Genomic DNA, 21,132 nt, shown 5'->3' on the forward strand with positions numbered 1-21,132 from the left:
TTCAATTGAGCAGACAGCCTTGTTCAAAGCCTGAATCAAAATGTCCAAATCTGTGATATTCCCAACATAATCAAAGACGCAGCAGTTGTGTTGCAGGCCTGTTTTGAAATTTGAACAGTAAGTTGTTGCTGGAGTCGCTAAAATCTGCCACGTGACTTTAGAGTGCTGAGGTCTAACGAGTTAGGACATTAGGTCATTACGGAAATGAATAATCAATGTATCTTCAGGAGCGTGTGATTCTTCCTTATGCTTGCAATACTTTACAGCTCAGGCTATTTACAATTATTGGACTCATTTGAAATACAAATTCCAGATCCCTTAATGAAGCCTAGCTGAATGGTAAATTGTATAGATTTACTGAAATATTAATAATGCGCGAGTGTTAGTATCTATTTCAATATATATTACCATTTTTTATGTACACCTGATCAAGAGGCAGACATGAATTAATGACTCTATTTGACTGCATTCTTTGACTGTTAAGTAGTTTGTGCTTAAAAATAACGTTAGCCTTTGTGTCGTGAACAAAGCTTAAAACCAGCAACTGTGACCAAGTGAAGCCAAATTAAAATGATTTAATATATTTGACTCACTGATGTTTTGGCTTAGTCAAAGGCAATTAGCACCAAATCCGACATGCCTTTAGGTAGCACTGACCCCCAAACAGAGCTCTTTTTAAACTCTGTTTTTCATTTACTGCAGAAACTCTGGAAATGTGCAATTGCAGGCTATGGCGTGTGTTTCCTTGTGTCTTATAATTGCATTCACGATTCCAGTCTGAAATGTTCAATGTGAACTGAATAGGAATTCAGCTCCACTAAAGTACCTGCGAGTTTTGCCATCCTAATGTGTTTTGTGTTTGGATCACAGCACAGCATTGCATGCTTCTTTACCAGACTGATTGATGAGCAGGCAATTTGTGAGGTTTTAAGGTACATATTTGCATAAACTCTTAAAAAGACTGTCATATTCTTAACTGCTCCCCCCCCCCCCACACACACACACACACACACACACACAAACAAAAAAAATGGAGATTTGTTTTCAGAATTTATTAGGAACCAACAACCAAAACTGCACTGGGTGCTATGAAGACTCCAAAAATGATTTTCAGAATTTATGTTTTAAGAATTTGGCAGACAGATGCTGTAACTCCTGGATCCCTGGAGAGCTTCTTTAAAAATCTAATGCAAAAACATCAACGCTTTAACCCATACACTCTAGAGAGGGAGGCTTGACTCCGCAGTTCTGATTCAGAATTGAAATGTTGGAGAATTGACACACTGACCCTTGAGGATTTGCATTTACATGCAAATCCACAGCTGGTTTGTAGCAAAAATAATTTATTCGACACGTATCATGATAACAAGGCTTGTGAGATGTGTGAGTCTCCTTTTGTTGCACCCACAGAGAGGCAAGCAGCTCTGCTATAAAGGTGGATATGAGAGAACCACATAACAATTGTCAACCTGCAGTACAAAAATGGAAGAGTAATGGCCACTAGTAAAAGGCCAAGATGTGGATGTGCTGTGCAAAGAAAACCAGTGAAATAAAACAAAAACATATTTTTTTATCCTTTGACTATATTTATTGCCAGAAATGAACAAGAAAAGTTTTTATTCCATATATACAGAAAGACACCTATAAATTAGGGAATAATACAAGAAAGTGGAGGGAATAACACGTAACAATGGTCTGGTATTTGAGTGTGCTTTGAACTGTAACATATTAGTGGAGATACTTGAAAACTAGATTAGCTCAAATAAGACAAGTCAGTGCACTAGAAAAAAAAATCCTTTCAATTGTTGGACAACTTCATAAAACACCAAACGCCACAAATAACAAAGTCCACTTATTGGAATTATTATCGAAGGACCAAAGGAGGACATCAGGTGAGGTTTCTTACATCTGCTTCCAAGACTCGCTGTAAGGTTGGGGTCAGGTTAAACATCATCAGAGATGGATGATTTTAGATGAGGTCATGTTCCAGTTAATGAAAAGTTAAACACAGATACTTGGAAACAGATCAAATCCCAGTCCTTAAATACAAAGGTGGTCAGGGTTTATGGATGGGTCAACACAACACAACACCAGACAGTAACATGGATGGCTGCTGTTTACTTTCTGTTTCAAGCTGATTAAACCTATATTGTTTTTATGCAATGACAAAAAGTCCTCTAACCCTACAGAGAAGTAGTATCTTTCTTCTGCCGACCTTGCTCTTTCATGGTTGAGGTAAATACAAGAGACTAATTTAAAAATAAGTGCCTGCATGCCTGAAAAGATCATAGTTTGAATTAAAGCTAATCTAAAAAGTAATTAAAAATAACCAGTCCTTCACCACAGCACTGTCATATCATAAATGGCTTTTTATTTTTTTCAGCCAAGGTTGTTGACAATTTATCTGTGGCATTTCTTCTGCTTCAGGTATTCTCTTACGGGTCATATCACTGGGTAGGAACAGCTGACCTATATGGCTGTTTATGTTTGGAGACTCGTTGGCAAATAGGGCATTTCTCTGGGACTATTTTCAGCAGCAGATTAATGCACATTTGGTATGCCAGTGAATTATGACAGCTTGTGTATATGGGACTAAAAATAAACAACAGCTCCCATGTTAATCTTAATGAAGAAACATGCTACCCAGTGCAACAGTGTCAACCCGTCTCCCTATGAGATTGTATTTCTACAAGTAGCAGCAGCAAATATTTTAATATATTTTGAAGGAAATGTAAAGCTGCCCCAATTACATATTCTATTAACATATTAAGGAAATGTTGTTAACTAAGGTATTTGGCAAGTTACAAAAATGTTTTACATAAAAATTTCAGTGAAATGTTTGCTGACAGTGTATTTATTATCATGTTTGGTTTGTATTACAGTATATAATAGCGCATTTCATACACCTAAAACTAATCACACTGTCACTGAGCTTTGTTATGGTTGTGATTATGCACTGAAAGCACATGGTTAAGGTTAGAGTAAGTTCCAGTTGTGTCTCGATGCAGAACGACGACTGCAGTCATCAACATTAGATGAGACCACAGTCTTTTCCTAATCTTGCCTTAGTCTAACCACAGATGGGGCTCAGGATGCAAACCTCTCCAGAGTCAAAGTCCTATGCTTTGTGCCATCTTTCTGCTCGTCCTTACCTCTTACATTCCAGGCATCACTTGTCAGTCAGATCATTTTTTTGGCATTGTTGGATTTGGTCTTTTTGTAGGATTTGTTGTGAAGAAAAAAATAGGGAATATGGCCAGACTTATGCTTTAAGAAGAGTGCAAAAACAGAATAGATGAAAATAGGACATGACTGGACTCACATGCAGATAATGTTTATTTTATTTGCTGCAGTTTCAAGATGTCTGCTGCTACCTTTACTGAACTGAAGCAAACTGAATTTGTTTTGGGGTGGTGAAAGAAAATTGCATGTCACCAAAAACAAACTTTTTTTTCTCCAAAAACAGTATGTTAGTCACTGAGGAAATATTAACCTTCTGAGGTGTAAGTCGTTATGGGTGGTGATCATAAACTAATCCTGTGTTTTAGAGAAAGGCAAAATTTATGTGTGTCAGTTAAAATGATGGTTTTCTTTGTTTACATATAAACAAGACACAGATGACACCACGGTGATTGACCTCATCAGTGACAACGATGAGGCCGCCTAAAGGGAGGAGGTGGATCGTCTGGCTGAGTGGTGCGACAGAAACAACCTGCTGCTTAACACCGAGAAGACCAAGGAGCTCATCGTGGACTACAGGAGGAATGCTGACCCACATCCACCCATCCACATTAAGGGGACGGCTGTGGAGCGTGTGAGCAGCTTCAAGTTCCTGGGAGTCCACATCTCCGAGGATCTCACCTGGACGACCAATTGCTCTAAGCTGGTCAAGAAGGCTCACCAGCGCCTCTTCTTCTTGAGGACTCTGAGGAAGAACCACCTGTCCTCAGACATCCTGGTGAACTTCTATCATTGCACCATCGAGAGCATCCTGACCAACTGTATAACAGTCTGGTACGGGAACTGCTCTGCCTCGGACCGGAAGGCGTTGCAGAGGGTCGTGAAAATTGCCCAGCGCATCGCCGGAGCACCACTTCCTGCCATAAAAGACATCTACAGGAAGCGGTGTCTGAAAAGGGCTGGGAAAATCATCAAAGACCCCAGTCACCCATCACATGGACTCTTCACCCTCCTTCTTTTTCTGGCATGCCTATTGCATAAACAGGGAAAACTCAATGTCCTTCCTTCAACTTTTAGTTTCATTCTCCTGATCCTCGCCCCACTAGTAGATGGCATAAACCCCAGTTTAAGAACCACTGCCTTAAAATGTGGATATCATGTTGTGTGGAATGTACAAAACAGATTTCCCTTTAATCCCTTCGGCAGGTACATTGAAATTCAGTTTCAGTGTTTCGGTACAACTTTTTTTTTTGTATTATATTGGCAGCAGAAGTTTCAGAGGCATGCTTCTCAAAAATCTTGACACATAAAACTAAAATTTTCTGCATGAGTGGTTACAAGAATAGGGGGAAGAGTTTTTGGTGCTTGAATGAACTGTCCCTTTAAGATGGGTACTCTGCTGAAGAATCATGACACATCGATTATGCAGGGATATGGATCATTATTTCACAGTAAAAGACACATAATAGTGGGCTTTAAGAAACTTTACAGAAATACAGACTTCTTTTTATTGCAATATAGTAGTTTAAGTAGTTCAGAGTAATAATTATTACTGGATGTCACTGTTCTGTGTTATTTTGACCATCATACATAATAACTGTTGTCACTATTGTAACTTTTTTTCTTTACAGTTAATAGGGATGCTGTCCCGACCATTGCTGTACAAATTATTTTGTGTGCGCAATTTACATCCTTGCAAAATGTCTCTTGGAGGAAATTGTTTGAAGAACCTGCTTTTCCCTTTGTTTACTCTGCACCAAGATTCATTGACTTGATCATCATTCCCACTCACCACCATCAGTATTCCGGTGTGCAGCTTGAAGTGTGGCGCAACCAGCAACGGGAGCAAAAACAGAATGATAAACAATTTAATCTCACCTCTAATCACGCTTGTGCAGAGTGGTAAGTGAATGACATCAAAGAGATGCCAAGATATTACAAGTATGCTTAAATGAGCAGTGTTTTGCCGTTTCAACCCCTGTGGAATACAACAGGTATGATTTTACACCAGCCAGATATTGTGCTTCAAGGTAAAAATCAATTTGTCATAAAACATCCCTGTGTTTTCACTGCAAGAAAAGCAGCAGAGATCGTGGTTCATACTCCAGGGCGGGGACAGTGGTCTCATTAGAGAAACTTATCCATGACAAAGTCATCAGCTTCTATAAGAACAAGGCAGCCAAAGCCTCACATTAGGATGTGGCCTATTTATTATGGATATGAACCACCCTCTCATTCAAAGTTCAGATCATATTAAATGGTATGACTGTGACAATGCACACACATTTGTCAATAGCAGTTCTTTCCTGAGGTTTTAACATAGACTGAATGATAATTAGTTTCCCTTTGTTGTCCTTATCTCTTACCTGCAGAAATGGCCAATTTATGCAGGCTGCACCCTGGCAAGGCAAAGTTGATGCTCCCCAGAGGAGGAAAGCAGCCATGTTTCAGACAATGAAAATGAACTCGGGGACAACTCAAGGTTGATTTAGATCCTGGGCAACATGGAATTAAATGAGAAACCGGGCCACACTAGTTGACACAGCTTCCTCTCAGAATGACTCTGGTATGGTACCTGCATCATCAAGGAGCCCCATGCGTCACTAAGATTTGGTCAAGTGAGGGGGAAAAAATGCAAATGTCATATTGTTGAAATTCTGAGTGAACTAAATGTCAGTCCATCTTTTTCCATATGAGATATGAGATTGATGTGGATAGGCTATTGAAAGCAAGTGTGATAGATGCAGAAGGCAGGTTATACCAACAGCTGTGATATTTGAGCTGGGAAATAAGCCTTGTTTTTTTTTTTTTCAGAGGAATAAGCAGTTCTCTTATGTCCTTTGCAGAGATAATCCTGAAAACACCCACAGTCTGTCTCTTATTTTATGTCATGGTTAGATTTTCTCAAAACTAATCGCACTAATCGACAACAAGGTGCAATGCAAGAGACAGGTGGTCGCCTGCTATTTTTTAATAATTAATAAGAATCTTTAGTTCTGAATATCCAAAGATGTTCAATGACACCAAGAACATGGCACTGCAAGGGGAAGAAACCTTGAAACATTTTTATCAACTTTAATTTCACATTTTCCACAACATGTTGGCCATCTGATCCAATTCACCTTAAAAATGATCACTTGTCAAGTCCTCACCGCTTCTACTTCCTCCCAGCCAAACACATTTCACCTATCTTTTCATAATCCCTAGTTCACTTCCACATGTATTAGGAGCAACATCCAGCACGTTTTCCCTCTGATGCTGCTGCTCTGTGCGCGCACATCAGTAAATGAATCACGTAGCACTAGAACAGCCCTTCTTCATGCGATCTTGCCAGACCTATTGGAGAAACCCCCAAGGCAAGATCTGTCACTGTTCACTCATTTGCTGGAAGACGATCAGAAACTATGTTAAATGCACCAAGAAACAACCTACACCGGAGTCTGTTATAAAGGCGTCGAGAGGATTCCGGGCAGATCAGCTCACTGTGAAGGGAGCAGGTTTCAACAGTTGACGCGGAGAGAACTGAGCGCAGGAAAAGCGATTAATTTTGATTATCTGAAATCTTCCAGCAGCCTTTTTTTCTTTTTGCATTTTCTGGCAACGTTTACGGGGGCAGTGCAGATGAGCATTGTCCGAATGAAGGATGCGAGAGCACTGGGTCCAATTGGACTGGATTATGGGATTACTGGACTGATTATAGGACAATCATCGGGCAAAAGTCGCAGCCGTGCTATAGATGCTCTTGAATGACGGGAACACAAAAGGTTGGACAGGAGTAGCAGCTCTATATCCTGCTTTTATTCTACTTTGTGGCATGGGTAGGCTGTATATGCTACACGAGCAGAACCCATATGCAACAGTGTGCCGCACAGGGAAAAAAGTAAATGCATTGCGAATGGTAACATCGGCCAATGCTGCATTTTGAACGGGCATGTCAGAATTTGCTGTAGCCTAGGTGTAGATGTCGCATGAGGGCAATGCGCTTTTGTAAGCTACGGTCTAACCTTCACCAGAGAGATTCAAGCGCTTTAACCTTGGATGCAGGAGGGAATATTAATACTTTATAGTCATCGATTATTCATTAAGTCCCCCCCGTGAGAAAAAAAAACAACGAAAAAAAACCCCCAAAGCATTTCTCGTACACGATGTTGAATTTGATATTTAATTCATACATCAGGTATCGCCAGGCGGTCATCTTTGTTTACAGAAAGAGTTCATCATAGCCGAGCGGTATATGAAAGAGGTTAAAATACCAATTTAAAAAGAGGTAGCGGTTCACGCATCGATTTAGTACCTAATTAGCCAAAGATCGGCGTAAACCACATGCCGGGTTCGGTTTTAGTAGTCTAGGTTTGCCGTAATCAACAGGTTGAAAGTCAACGAGGATTTTTTTTCTCTCTGCCACTACTGCGGATCAGGTTGAAGGGATGCGTCTCTCTGTACCAGTTTTCTTACTGCTGTGGGTTAAAGCCCTGACATTGAAAAATCTCAATTATTCTGTCCCGGAGGAGCAAGGACCTGGAACTGTTATAGGTAATATAGCAAAAGATGCCGGATATGGGACCATGGAGAGAGGGAAAAAATCAAACTTCAGAGTACTGGAGAATTCAGCACCACATCTGGTGGATGTTGACCCGGAGAGTGGACTAATCTTCACCAAACAAAGGATTGACAGGGAGACATTATGCAGGCGTAACCCAAAGTGCCAGCTGTCTATGGAAGTGTTTGCAAATGACAAGGAAATATGCATGATCAAGATTGATATACAGGACATAAATGATAACTCACCCAGTTTCCCCTCAGATCATGTCAATATTGATATTTCAGAAAACGCAGCTGCTGGGACACGCTTTCCTCTCACTATTGCACATGATTCAGATTCTGGGGAAAATGGGATAAAGACCTACCAGGTCACAAGAGATGATTACAATACATTTTCTCTGGATTTAAAAGTGAGAGGCGATGGGACTATATATCCGGAGCTGGTGGTTCAGAGACCTCTGGATAGGGAGGATCAGAGTCATCACACCCTCCTTCTCACAGCAATAGATGGAGGGGAGTATCCAAGATCGGGCTCCATGCAGATCAACGTCAGAGTGACTGATTCGAATGACAATAGCCCGGTTTTTGAAAAATCCTCTTATGTTTTAGAGATTCCAGAGAATTCTCCCCCTGGAAAAGTACTTATAGATTTGAACGCCACTGATCAAGATGAAGGAAGTAACGGGCAGGTGGTGTATTCCTTCACTGGATATGCATCTGAGCGAATACAAGATTTGTTCTCCATCGACCCCAATACTGGCGTCATCAAGGTCCAGGGAGAGATTGACTATGAAGAGAATCCAATCATAGAGTTTGATGTGCAGGCTAAGGATCTGGGGCCCAACCCAATACCAGGCCACTGTAAAATTACCGTCAAAGTGCTTGACAAAAATGACAACTCGCCAATAATTAGTTTTGTTTCTGTCCGGCAGGGAGCCATCAGCGAGGCAGCGCCTCCAGAATCTGTCATAGCGCTGGTCAGAGTGACAGATAAAGACTCCGGCCGTAATGGTCAACTTCAGTGCCGGGTACTAGGAAATGTACCTTTCAGACTGCAAGAAAACAATGACAATTTTTATACGCTGCTCACTGATAGACCTCTGGACAGGGAAATGAAAGATGAATACAATGTAACAATTGTAGCCAGAGATAATGGGATCCCGTCTTTGAATTACACTAGGTCATTTACTGTAAAAATCTTGGATGAAAATGACAACGCACCACGCTTTACAAAAGCAGTGTATGTGCTACAGGTGCCTGAGAACAACATCCCGGGGGAGTACTTGGGCTCCGTTTTGGCCCACGACCCAGACGTGGGTCGAAATGGGACAGTGACGTACTCCATTCTTCCATCACATATAGGAGATGTTTCAGTCTACACATATGTGTCTGTTAATCCCACCAATGGAGCCATATATGCCTCCCGGTCTTTCAATTATGAGCAAACTAAATCATTTGAGTTCAAAGTTCAGGCTAAAGATGGTGGATCACCTCACATGGAAAGCACTTCTACAGTTAGAGTCAGTGTTCTCGATGTCAACGACAATCTCCCGGTTATTATTTTACCGCTTCTTCAGAATGATACAGCGGAAATCCCGGTGCCTAGAAATGTAGGTATTGGATACATTGTGGCTACAGTGAAAGCAGTGGACCATGACCATGGAGAAAGTGGACATTTGACCTATGAGATCACAGAGGGAAACGATGACCACCTGTTTGAGATGGATCCAGTGGGAGGAGAGGTCAGAACTGCCCATGCTCTTTGGGAGGAGGTCGCCCCAGTGGTTGAGCTGGTGGTGAAGGTAACTGACCATGGCAAGCCCCCCTTATCTGCCGTGGCTAAGCTGATCATTAAGGCGAACACAGACACAGCAACAGGAGGGGGATCCAGCGTGAGTGGGGAACAGCAGCACTGGGATGTGTCCCTGCCCCTCATAGTTACCCTCTGCATTATCTCTGTCATGCTCTTAGCAGTCATGACCGCCATTGCTGTCAAGTCCAAGCATCAAGATAAGGAGGCTGGGAATTATAACTGCCGCATGGCTGAGTACTCCAATCCTCCAGTGGGGAAGGGGAAAAAGAAACGGATCAACAAGAGTGACATCATGCTGGTTCAAAGTGAGATGGAGGAGAGAGATTCTGCGAGTCGAATGAACGTGGTGAGCAGCCCGTCTCTCATCACCTCGCCAATTTGTTTTGACTACCAGAGCCCCCTGCCACTCACACTGCCCAGGTCAGAGGTCATGTACCTGAAAACCACCCCAAACAGCCTGACAGTCCCCAGGGCAGGTTGCCACTCCAGCTTTGCCGGGCTTAGCACAGACACTCCAGCGAATAGGATGTCAGTGATACAGGTAAGAAGGATGCTGCACTGTGTTCTTTATCAGCCCTTTATTCTTGCTTATCTGTACACACTGCTTAGCCATACTGATCTGACAAAAGAAAAGTAATCGACTGAAAAAAGAGAAACTCTGTCACTGTGAGCAGACATCATTATTTTCACTTTTTCTCCCGCTGTTTTGATGCTCTGAATCATTCTCTGCATATAAAGCGTTATACGGCAACTTACTGTTGAATCGTATTCATGTGCTTCAAATGGCATTTCACTAAGGAGAGGTTTTTTGATTTTTTTTTTTATCCATAGCAGTATTTTAGAATCATTTCGAAATTGCTCAATCTTAAGTCTTCTGTTGGAAAATGGTACAGTTGGTCTTCATAATCAGAAAGCACTCTCAGTTAGACATGCAAACAGCGTGAGTCTTGAAGAAGGCTGCTGTGACCCTGCCAGATCTGCTGCTATGGAGTGAAAACAAAACCTTGCCTGAAATGTGGGATTGGACAGGTGTTTGAGCAGCTTGTCCGATCACATTACTGAACCAATGTGCACCAGACAGCGAGATGCACACAGCATAACCTTACAATCGCATTTTTCGCTCCCCGCAAATATGGGCCAGATCCACCAGCCCGTATCCAAAGTTGGCACGATAAGGCCATTAATAGGGTCCAGCCATGCCTTGTAGAGACGGCAGGGTTGAATACACGAGCCAGCTAACATGCTAATTTGACAGCATAGGCTTGTAGTGCAGTTTAGCACAGCAGAATTATGTGTTGTAAACGATGTAAATATCTAGGACAGTCTCGCAGACAGTCTCATTTGGAGATGATAACGCAGATGACAAGGCCTGGCACTGTCACCAGTCACTAGAGTATGTGGGTGTGATCAACACAAACACATTATTGTCAAGATAGGGTGGAAAGGATGCTGATGACAGTGGCTAATGCTTAACTCTTCGCCTCGCCGAGGGAGAGTACATATGGTCACAATGGAGATTTGTTCCTCTCGTGATTTTGTCACTGCCAGGTGCTCAGCAGATTTTCTTGAGCAGATTTTCCACGTGCTAGAGTAAAGAAATTCGAATCTAAAAACTGGATAAGGGAATTTCTTTTCCTGTCTTAATCTCATGTTACTTACACTGTCAATTAAAATTTTAACATGGACAATGTAAAATATTATTTTCCTTTCATTTTTAGACTGAAAATTTTCCCTCAGAGCCCAATTATGCTGGCAGCAGGCAGCCATTTGTTCAAAGGTAAGAGCACTAGCCAAAAACGTCTGACCAGTGCGTTTAGCTTCTTCACTTTTGTATCAAGCCAGCTGACTATGGCTATCAAACAGGAGTTAAGAGGTAAGTTAAATTCTTTTTTTTTCTTTCTTTTTGTCCTCTTCCTGTTCTGCTGCAGCTCAACATTTAAGGATGCAGAACGAGCAAGCCTCCGAGACAGTGGCCATGGTGATAGTGACCAAGCTGATAGTGACCAGGATACTAATAAAGGCTCACACTGCGACACGTCTGCCAGGGAGGCCCTCAAGATGAAAGCAACAGCAGTTAATGGCCAGCCTTTCGAGCAGGGTGAGTGGACATCTTGAAGATGCCTATCTGACTCTTACACTAGACATTATTTATAGTTTATCCAGTGGGAACATGCATGCACCTCACTGATCTTTAAGTGGGGGTCTACCATTTTGGGGGTGCAGCCAATGCAGCCACTTCTCCTGTCAAGAAGCTGAACTGTCATTAGATGCTGTAGCTGCAGTGTTACTTTGTCCCACTTTAACTTGCATGCAGCCTGAGTTGTGTTTCAAAGATGACATGAAGGCACCAGAGAGGAAGGCAGATGATAGTTTAAAAGGATAAAAGTGTTCCTTGGCTGAAGGTAGAAATTGCAAACATCTTCTGTCTGATTTAGCTATCAAACCACCTCATATGCATGGCAAAGTGTACCTCCGTAGGCGCCTTTCTTTGATCATGTCATTATTTTAATACAGGTTTGTCACATACATGTCCTGAATAAGATGACAGAGACAAGAAACATGATCGGCACTTGCGGTGCAAAATGAAAGATATTTATGGTGCAACACGACACAGAGCTTCCACCTTTTGCTTGGAAAGACTTTCTCAGCTGTTATTGGTTTTGCTGTGGTTGCACTGTTTTGAGAGGAGCCTGCTTTCCAACTGGAAATAGAAATGTTAAATTTTATTTCACAAATCTGAAACGATTGGCGCTGCCAGGAGTATAATCATAGATGACTGTCAATCTGTTTCAACCTGGCTGACCTGATAGGGTCTGATATATTTAGCTATTGTGGATATAAACTGAAAATATGAGAGCAACTCTCAGTGGTAAGATAAAAGATAATGGGGGACTTGAGTGAAGTGGTGATGTTTCTCATTTCCTTGTCTGCGCCTTGGAAGAGAATGGCTGTGGTCATCATGTCCCTGTGCAGTACTTTCCACACCATTTACATTGCTATGTACTGTTTGTTTGCAGCATGCTCAGGAGGGCAGAGATGGAAACACTCTTGCGGCTGCCAGAAGGATGTGCGAATCTCTCTCTCTCGATCTATCTCACTTTTATATATGTGTGAGTGAGTGAGTGAGTGTGTGTGTGTGTGTGCGTGCTATGAGGAATTATGGTAGACCAAACTTGACTCTGTGGGAGGTGTAAATTCAATCACTTTTTTTTGCAGCACATTTCTGAATCTGATTCAACCCAAGTTCTAAGGCCAATCACATGAAGAGATATTGAAGGAGATGTTTTGTACATGCAAAACTGAATATTTACAAGTGCAGTACTGACGCTTCGCTTGACAGGAATGTCAGTTAATTTATAGACCTGCATTTATAAGATAAGAGAAAAGCGATGAATTCGGGCTTTGCTTTTAATATCAACATGTTTTGCTAATGGCTTCCCTGCTTGCATGTGAGGAATGCAGTTAAAAGGCAAAACTAATGGTTGGATTAAACTCTGTTCTCTCTCCTGGGGTTGGTCAGTTGAACATTAAATGGTGTCACTGTCCGCAGACTACAAGCTGGAAGGTCTACATTATGCATTATGCCTTAGACGTGATCACACACACAAAACACCCTCCAACCCACATACTCCTTCTGTCTCTCACTGTCTCTCTCTCTCACACACACAAACACACACCACACAAACATGCAGGTACATTTATTGAACAACAAAGCCACTGTTTTGCAGATTTAGACAAGATAGTGCTATTATCCAAAATGGAGACACCTCAGAATTTTAGTTCCAAATGCACCAACACAAAAGCTTGTGGGTTAAGTAGTATTGCTTTTATGTCTTTACCTTTACCATCCCTCTAGTCTCCTGGCTGCTTTGATACAGGTAATATATGCACCTGTGCAGCTTCCACCATCATGCACTCTGAATATTTATTCACTCTCACAGACACCAGATGCACAGTGGGTATGTTGCTAGGCTTTCTCTGATTCTATTTATAATGGGCAGGCAGTTTCTTTGTTTTTGAGAACACATTATTGTTGCATTCTACAGTTGCCCATAAGATCACAGCTATTTGTCACTTTGTCATGTTTCTGTTATGTGGCGGTGTAAATGCAGCAGCAGAATACATAAAGGTGCTCCGTTGTTTCAGAGCACGCATTTAACAAAATTTTACTCAGTGATAAATGTAAAATGGAGAGCAGGCAGATGAAGGCACTCCCACTTCATTTAGCCTGTTTTAAACTATCAAAATCCCACAACATCTAACAGTACTGCTATACAAGCTATTGTGCCTAGTTAATTTCCTATGTATATATTGTGTGTTATAGAAAAACCTGTAGTGTAGGACAATAAAAGTGGGAAAAATATCATTTTGGTGCAATTTACACAATTGCAAAAAAAAAAAGGGGGTAATAGCTTAACCTTCCCAATCAAACAGACAATATAAACAGTTAAAATATGCCTTTTAATGCACTTCAACTGTTAATGAATGTGCTTGTTCTAAGCTATAACAACTCTTTTTGGCACCCAAGTGGAGACTGCAAAATCCCTAAACATATATATATATATATTATAACTGTAGTAATATAAACTATTTAATAATCTTAATTGCAGGATAGGATACGTTATAGCTTTTGATAGACACTATAAGCTCGTGTGTATGAGCCTAGATATGCTTAAAACTGCACAGGTGCCATATATACAATGTTTACATGCTGGTAATAAATTCTAAGCAGAAAGGTCTATAATGTAAAGTATTATCTGAGTAACAATTTAATCTTGTATAATATAAACATGTCTTTCAATTACTCTCGGCTTTCTAGCACCACACAATAGTGCAAACGGCAAAAATACCTTACTCTGTTGCAGGTGTACCTTCTAAGCACATACATCCTTTTGCATCAGCATCATCTGCTCGCTCCTCCGCACTAGTGATAGGCAGCATGGAAATGAATTCAGCATCTCCCTGCTTCTCCTTGCTTATGCTTATTGTTCTGGCCCTGTGTATCTGTGCATAAAAAATACTTGTTTCTCTGTGGCGGAGAAAAGAAGATGGAGAAACACAAATGCATGGGGCACAGAACTGTAATCTGGGGTGTCGATGCATCAAAGCGTGTAGCACTTACAATATGCAGGATCTGTGTTGCAGTTATGCCAAATCAAAGCCATAATTTAGTTCTCTCTTGTAAGATGCTTTTTGAGCAAATGCATATTTTGAATCCTGACAAAGCACCATAATAGTTTATGCTAAGAATGCAACATAAGTTCTTACAACCTCCAGCATGAGAGGAAAAAATCATTGCTGCCCGAAACCCAGAAATACAAATTTGTTTAGTAAATCTAAGAGTTGCTACAAGCATCTACTTGTGTTTTCAAAGATACATTTACACATCGTACTGACCCAGTGCAAATATGAGCGACCAAGAGAAGACTTTATTTCTACTGTTTAGATACAACTTTAACAATAATCACAAAGGTTTCTGTTCTTTACCTTGGATCACATGCAACTTAATATAAACTGTAAAAGCACAATCGATGATGATCATTGACCTGAGAAAACTTGATAAAGCACATGTTCTGCTTATGTCTTATATACAAATAAATTGAAAAAAAAGTTAAAAAGCAAAATATAAAAAAAGATCATAAAAAGATCAAAATTTCCAGATCATTGGACTAATTATTAGAGCTATCTGCTAAGAAAATGTGAGTCTGTGTGCATTAGCTGTGCACCGGCTGGTTTAATTCTTCTCAGAGCACGTCTCACATCACACATAAAGGATCTTCAGTTCTACAATGTTTGTTATGTTTACTTAGCTGGGAATAGCAGCAGAGCAACTAGCAGCACACAAAGGTAAAAGGTGGGGTTTTCATTTAGTGAAATCTGCAAGGTCTGTGTTTATACTCATTTTGATGCGAGATCTTTCTACAGAAAACCTCAATGTGAAAAACATTGGCCTGTATAAACAGACAAAAGTCACATCTCATATACAATTAGGAGATGACATGATTTAAAATTACACCTATTATTCCCAAAAGTCTTTACTTTGCACATAAAACACACACAACGTTACAAAGAAATGACTGTTGCCCTTTCAAGAAATCTGTAGCACACTGAATGCCATTTTAACATTTGTTGGGAAGAAAATGTAAAAATCTTTCCCTTCAACATTTTTGCAGACGTGGAATCTGTAAAACAGTTCTTATGTAAATTAACAACCCCATTTAAATCTGCCCAGTCCTTATAAATAACAGTTCCATTATATCCTATGGCTATGTGTGGGTGTATTGGTGTTCGTATACTTGAGCAGCGGTATGTGATAATTGTGGCATGTACTTTGCAAATGAGCTTCCACTGGCTGTGTGGCACATGGTGCTGCTTTTTACTGCTTTTGGGGGTTTTGGCATAGAGGAGGTATCTTTTTTTTTTTAATTTTGAACTTCCTCTTTGCCGTTCAGTATCCTCCAGCAAACTGGTCGAGGCCAGTTTATGCGGAAGGTACTGTTGCCTTTGAAAAGGAGGATCTATCCACCTCTTCTAGGATGAACGCGTTCATGTGGAGCTTCCTCTTATTCCAGGCTGTGTAGTCCCATCCTCATCAAAGCCGGGTTTCAAAATGAGATCAAGTGCCTCATTCAGGGTTACTCATTTGCTCCACAGAATGACATGTGAGCAAGATAGAGGAGTCTTATCTAGCTAATCAGAGTAGCATCAAGTCGTGTGAATTAAATATTGCAGTTATTTATATAAATGAAATACAAGTTTTGATTGGAATTTTAGTTGCAGGAAAGTGATTTTTTATTTATGAGAGAGGAATGATGTGAAGATTTAACATCATATGTAACAAGATTGTATTACCGGTGTTTGTGTCCTGTTTTGTTTGTGTCCCAATCTGTATTAATGTCTCCCCCATTCAACAATAAGCGTACAAGCCATCTATGTCTTGATGCATGCTCAGTCATCCAGGTAAGGAAATGCCAGAAAGTTGATTCTGTTCATCTGGAGATAACGGAAAACACTATCCCCAAGTAAACAGAATCAATTTTCTGGGATCTACAACATCTAAATATTTAATCAAATACTAATCAATTCATTGTTTGCATTTCTTTGTATATTTAGTGAAAGGGTGCCTTTAAAACCTCAAAGTAATCACAACAAATGAAAACTTATTTTTTTACATAAGTTTAATCAGTCAGCAGAACAATTGGAGGATTCTTTGAAATATTAGTTTTATAGATTAAATTGCAGTTTCATTTTCATGTATAGCAAATGAAAGAAAAGTAGGATTTACCGCCAATTTACAAAGACGTGTTTGACATTTTTATTCTTGTGGCTACATGCAAGACATCCCATTGCAGCATTGTCAAATTAATTTCAATAGCAAAGTGTAATGGCATCAGGAAAAACAACACCTTCTACATCATTACACCATGGAAATTGGCTCTGTGGTACGTGTTGCTTTCTGTGTGCTTATTGTACCCCTCCAGGGCTGGGTGTGGTGTGAAATGTAAACGATGGATTTACAACCCAAATATAGAGCGCTGTCCATTTCTCCTTTGTTGCTGACATTTAGTGCCATGAACACGTTGTGCAGTCCTGTGTTGTGGTGTGCCGCATCAGCCAATCAAGCAGAATCTACTGCAGCCATGGAATATCCAGCGGACCACTTAAATCAACAGTACTCAATACTTTCAGTGTGGATTATATGTAAAGCTTATTGTTTGGCCTTTTAAAAGAAGCTTATGAGAAAGATTTAATCTTAATTTTAGCCAGTGTCCAAAGACAGTTGTTTAGGGAGCTTGTTGATGACTGTTTACTACAGCAGAGGTCCACAAGTGTTCAGAGAACAGCTTAGTTCACAATATGCATCCACTAAAAAAGATGAAAAATGTGCCAATGAGCCCCTGGCTATGCACCAGAGTCCTTTAAAATAAATAAAAGAAACACTCAAGGTCAAATGGCACTTCCACAATCAAACTAAAATCAACTGACTTGGATATATTATTTTAGTGTCAATATAACAGTTTTTGAACTCCCTCCCAAACATTCTATCTTTTGAAGTTTTAGAAAAAATATATAAAAATGAAAATAATGAGCCCGCACAATGTCGAACAACATCCCAACTACGGAGTGTTTCAAAACTTTCTGGTCAGAAATGGCAAATGCAGTCATGCAAATTCAGGCTTGTTTTTCTTTCTTTTTTTGTTTATTTCACACAAACATCTTCTGATGGAAATGTAAATGAAAAAAAAACATCACTTCCTCTGCACCAGATGATATTTTCCAGGAAACACCTACACAGGTTGTTGAGAATAGCAGAGGGAAAAGATTTCATATATAGGACGAATCATTCATTTGGTACAATAACGGAAAAAGAAAAGAGTAAAATTAACTTTTTTTTATATGACTTTATTTGCGTATCAGTGCTTTAAGGTTGCATCGTAAGCAGTTTTTAGAATTGAAAACATGCATTGCTAAATTCAAACCCTCACAGTTGCTGTCGCAATAAGCTGCTGTTGCTATTCATTCTGAAAATGTCTGGTGACACATACTCTATATCAACAAAGATACTTAGCTATGAGCTGGATTTTAATAGCATCAAAATTTGCATCCGTTTGTGGCGTTTTATTATTGCTGCTCATCCTTCAAATGCCATCTACATCATCTTCTGTTTTTTTTTTACTCACCCCAGCATGGTCCAATAACAAAATGTTTAACTGTTTTTACAGAGCAAGACAAATCAGTCCACTGCACCGATGAATGTCGTGCACTGGGACATTCTGACAGATGCTGGATGCCAAAGTTACGGGTAGGAAGCCAAGCAGACAGCGCCGATAATCGCACCAACCTTTTCATCCCTGTGGGAATGGATGCAATGGTAGAGACAGAGATTTATGGCACCATCAGCTGCAACAGCAGAAAAACCCTCAGCACGTTTGGAAAGGACCAGCGGGACAGTACAATCCTTGTGGCCAATGTCAAACCTTACTTAAAATCGCAGCGTGCACTAAGCCCACCGCTCCAGGAGAGTCCATCTGCGTCTAGTAGTCCCACCAAGAGTAGTGTGCCCCCGGACTTGGCCAACCAAGAGCCCAAAGAAGTGAGGGACGGGGGTTCAGACAGCAGTGCCTATGGCCCTCCAGATGGCCAGTGCTCCCCACTGCACACAGAATTGGAGGAGCCCTCCTACCTGACCTGCGAGCTCAGGCCTAAGTCCCTGTCAAGCAGTCTCATTCACAGCTCTGTCATCAGCCAGGAGTGTGGGGGGTCAGATTGTGCTCTCGACCCTCGGGACTCTGGTAACTGACAGGTGGGGCGCGATCCCGTTCTCTCTCACCTGCCAGGGGTGATGATGATGATATCACAGATCAAATGACCAAGAGCTGATTTAATTTAACCCACAGAGGTGTTCAGACACGCATTGTAACCAAAAACCATCTGCTTTGTATGTCTTTTCTTTTTGAGTTTGTGACTTGTTGTGTTCAAGTGAAATATGTGTCTTTGACTGCTGTGAAGATTTGGGGGTGGGTGGGGGTGGGGGGGAGGTGGGGGCCAATCAGTGCTTACCTGACTACAAGTGTTTTCATAGTGTACTGTACCCGTCGATTTAGGTGTCTGTATTTTACACATTTCAAACTCCAATTTTGTGAGGCTGTTGAACAAATTGCTACTGTTAAGCTATTGAGTCCTGTCTGCTTTTGTACAGTGAAGCTTTCTGTCTCCATTTAGTGTATAAGGAACATCTCTTTGAATATCACAGCAACTGAAATACATATCAGTGACGTTACATTCAAAAAGTGAAGTGTCTTATGAACTGTTAATGGTGGTGCAACAGGGAATGTCCCTTTTCATGAAACCATTTGAGGTTCCTCGAAAAACAATTTTTTAAGAATGTATTTGTAATTTTATTGTCGTCCTCTCTGCAGTTTATGTGAAAATAAGCTGAGCTTACACGTGAATGTGGGCCACTGTACTTGTTGTGTATTTTATTAAATTTGTATACACTGTGCGTGCATGGAAGGCAATTATTTTTGACTGGTGACAACTTCTGAAGCTGTCTTGTTTATGTGAGAGAAGTGCTTTTATGTCTACAAGGTGCTTAATGTGTGTTAATGACAGATAGCACTAGTGACTCTGCAAATGTGCCAACTTTAGCTATATACTGTATACCAGCACATGTGACCTAGCAGTAATAAAGATCTTAGTCACAGACACTGCTAAAGAAAATCACAATCAACATTTTACACAGCTATTTCTATTTAATAAAGGCAAATAAAAACAGGCACTGTGTATTAGTGCACCCACCAGAAGATGGCTTGACTCCCTCTGCTCAATGCTTTTATTAAAAATATGTATCGTACGGAAGAGATGGATACATTTTCAGGGATATTTTTAAATTCAAAGTCATCCGAGCTGCTGTCAGTCTGGGCTACTTGTGATTATAGGTTTGTTAAATATGCATGTTTCCTGACAAATGATGAGACGCGACTCTAAGAAAAAAAAAAGGAAAAAAAATGACATTCAGCAGTAACAAGCAGTTACAAGCAAGGACTTTTGCAATGAATTCTTTGATTAGATAAAATGAAAGTTTAATGATCCCTGTGGGGGGAAGTAGGTCATTGCAGCAGCAAAGGATTGAACAAATAGTGCTATTAGAGGTTATCACAACTATATGCAAAAAAAGAAAAAAAGAATAATGCATCAAGCACAAATAAAACATCTTCACTGTAGCGGTTTCAAGGTTAGGAGAACCTAGCGTTTAATATCCAGGGTTTTATAGTCTTTTTACTGACTGTACAAAATGTTCGATATTTGCTCCCTACCTCATTACGAGACCAAATGTGCAAATTTGCTGTTTGCATGCACTGTACTCTATTTACTATTCAATCAAATGCAGAAGGGGTAGGTGTAGTGACAGAAGGCCATAGTCTGCAGACATATTCAAACAGACAAACTGCAGCAATCCATCCATTTACTAATTTCTCTCCTGCTTTCCAAATGTGGCTGCTGGTTATCCATCGCAGCAGGAGACAGGGATATACATTTTTTTTTATTCCTTTTTCTTTTTATTTTTGAAAACTGCCAAAATACTCACTTGACACTGTGTATGGAGAGATTAAACATAAGCATGGATGTATGTTTACAAAGTTAGATCACTAAACTTCCTGGAATCCTGGAAATGTAAAAGTGTTTTCTATTTTCTCATCTGTAAAACCATCGCACAAAAGCCTCTCGCTTCTTTTTACTTAGTTTAGTTTAGTTTCTCCATCTGGAGACACTGACTTTTGTACCCTGGCTCAGTGAGCGGTTTGAGAATGCCTTGTTTTTCATGAGTTCTGGATAACAGAATCCTGTCATCTACTGAGAGCTGACTATAAGTACGACTCAGTTTCTCCTCGGGGAAAACACATTAATTTGGATTTTGATTTGCATTTGTTTTGGTGCTGGTATTGACACAATTCCAGACCTAGATGTCTCATCTCAGCAGGCAGCTCTGATGAGCTCATCTGCATAAGTTGAAATACTCTTTGAGAGGGAGATTGCGTGGGTCACAGCAACTCATCCCATTGAAATACAGACAGAAACATCACATCATTTTATCT

General features: G+C 40.5%; 1 protein-coding gene across 1 annotated transcript; it reads left to right on the forward strand.

Annotated features, from left to right (window-relative positions):
• The first annotated feature begins 6,537 nt into the window (after nt 1-6,537).
• LOC146651077 (protocadherin-17-like) lies at nt 6,538-19,029 on the forward strand. Its single transcript, XM_085384534.1, has 4 exons — nt 6,538-10,076; nt 11,254-11,312; nt 11,464-11,633; nt 18,259-19,029. The coding sequence occupies exons 1-4, from the start codon at nt 7,608-7,610 to the stop codon at nt 18,834-18,836; spliced, it is 3,276 nt and encodes a 1,091-aa protein (XP_085240660.1). The 5' UTR covers nt 6,538-7,607; the 3' UTR covers nt 18,837-19,029.
• The last annotated feature ends 2,103 nt before the right edge of the window (nt 19,030-21,132 follow it).

The sequence above is a fragment of the Rhamphochromis longiceps genome, linkage group LG16, assembly GCF_057381845.1.
Source record: "Rhamphochromis longiceps isolate RC_006_pf linkage group LG16, R_longiceps_female_GT1.1, whole genome shotgun sequence".
Classification (NCBI taxonomy): Eukaryota; Metazoa; Chordata; class Actinopteri; order Cichliformes; family Cichlidae; genus Rhamphochromis; species Rhamphochromis longiceps.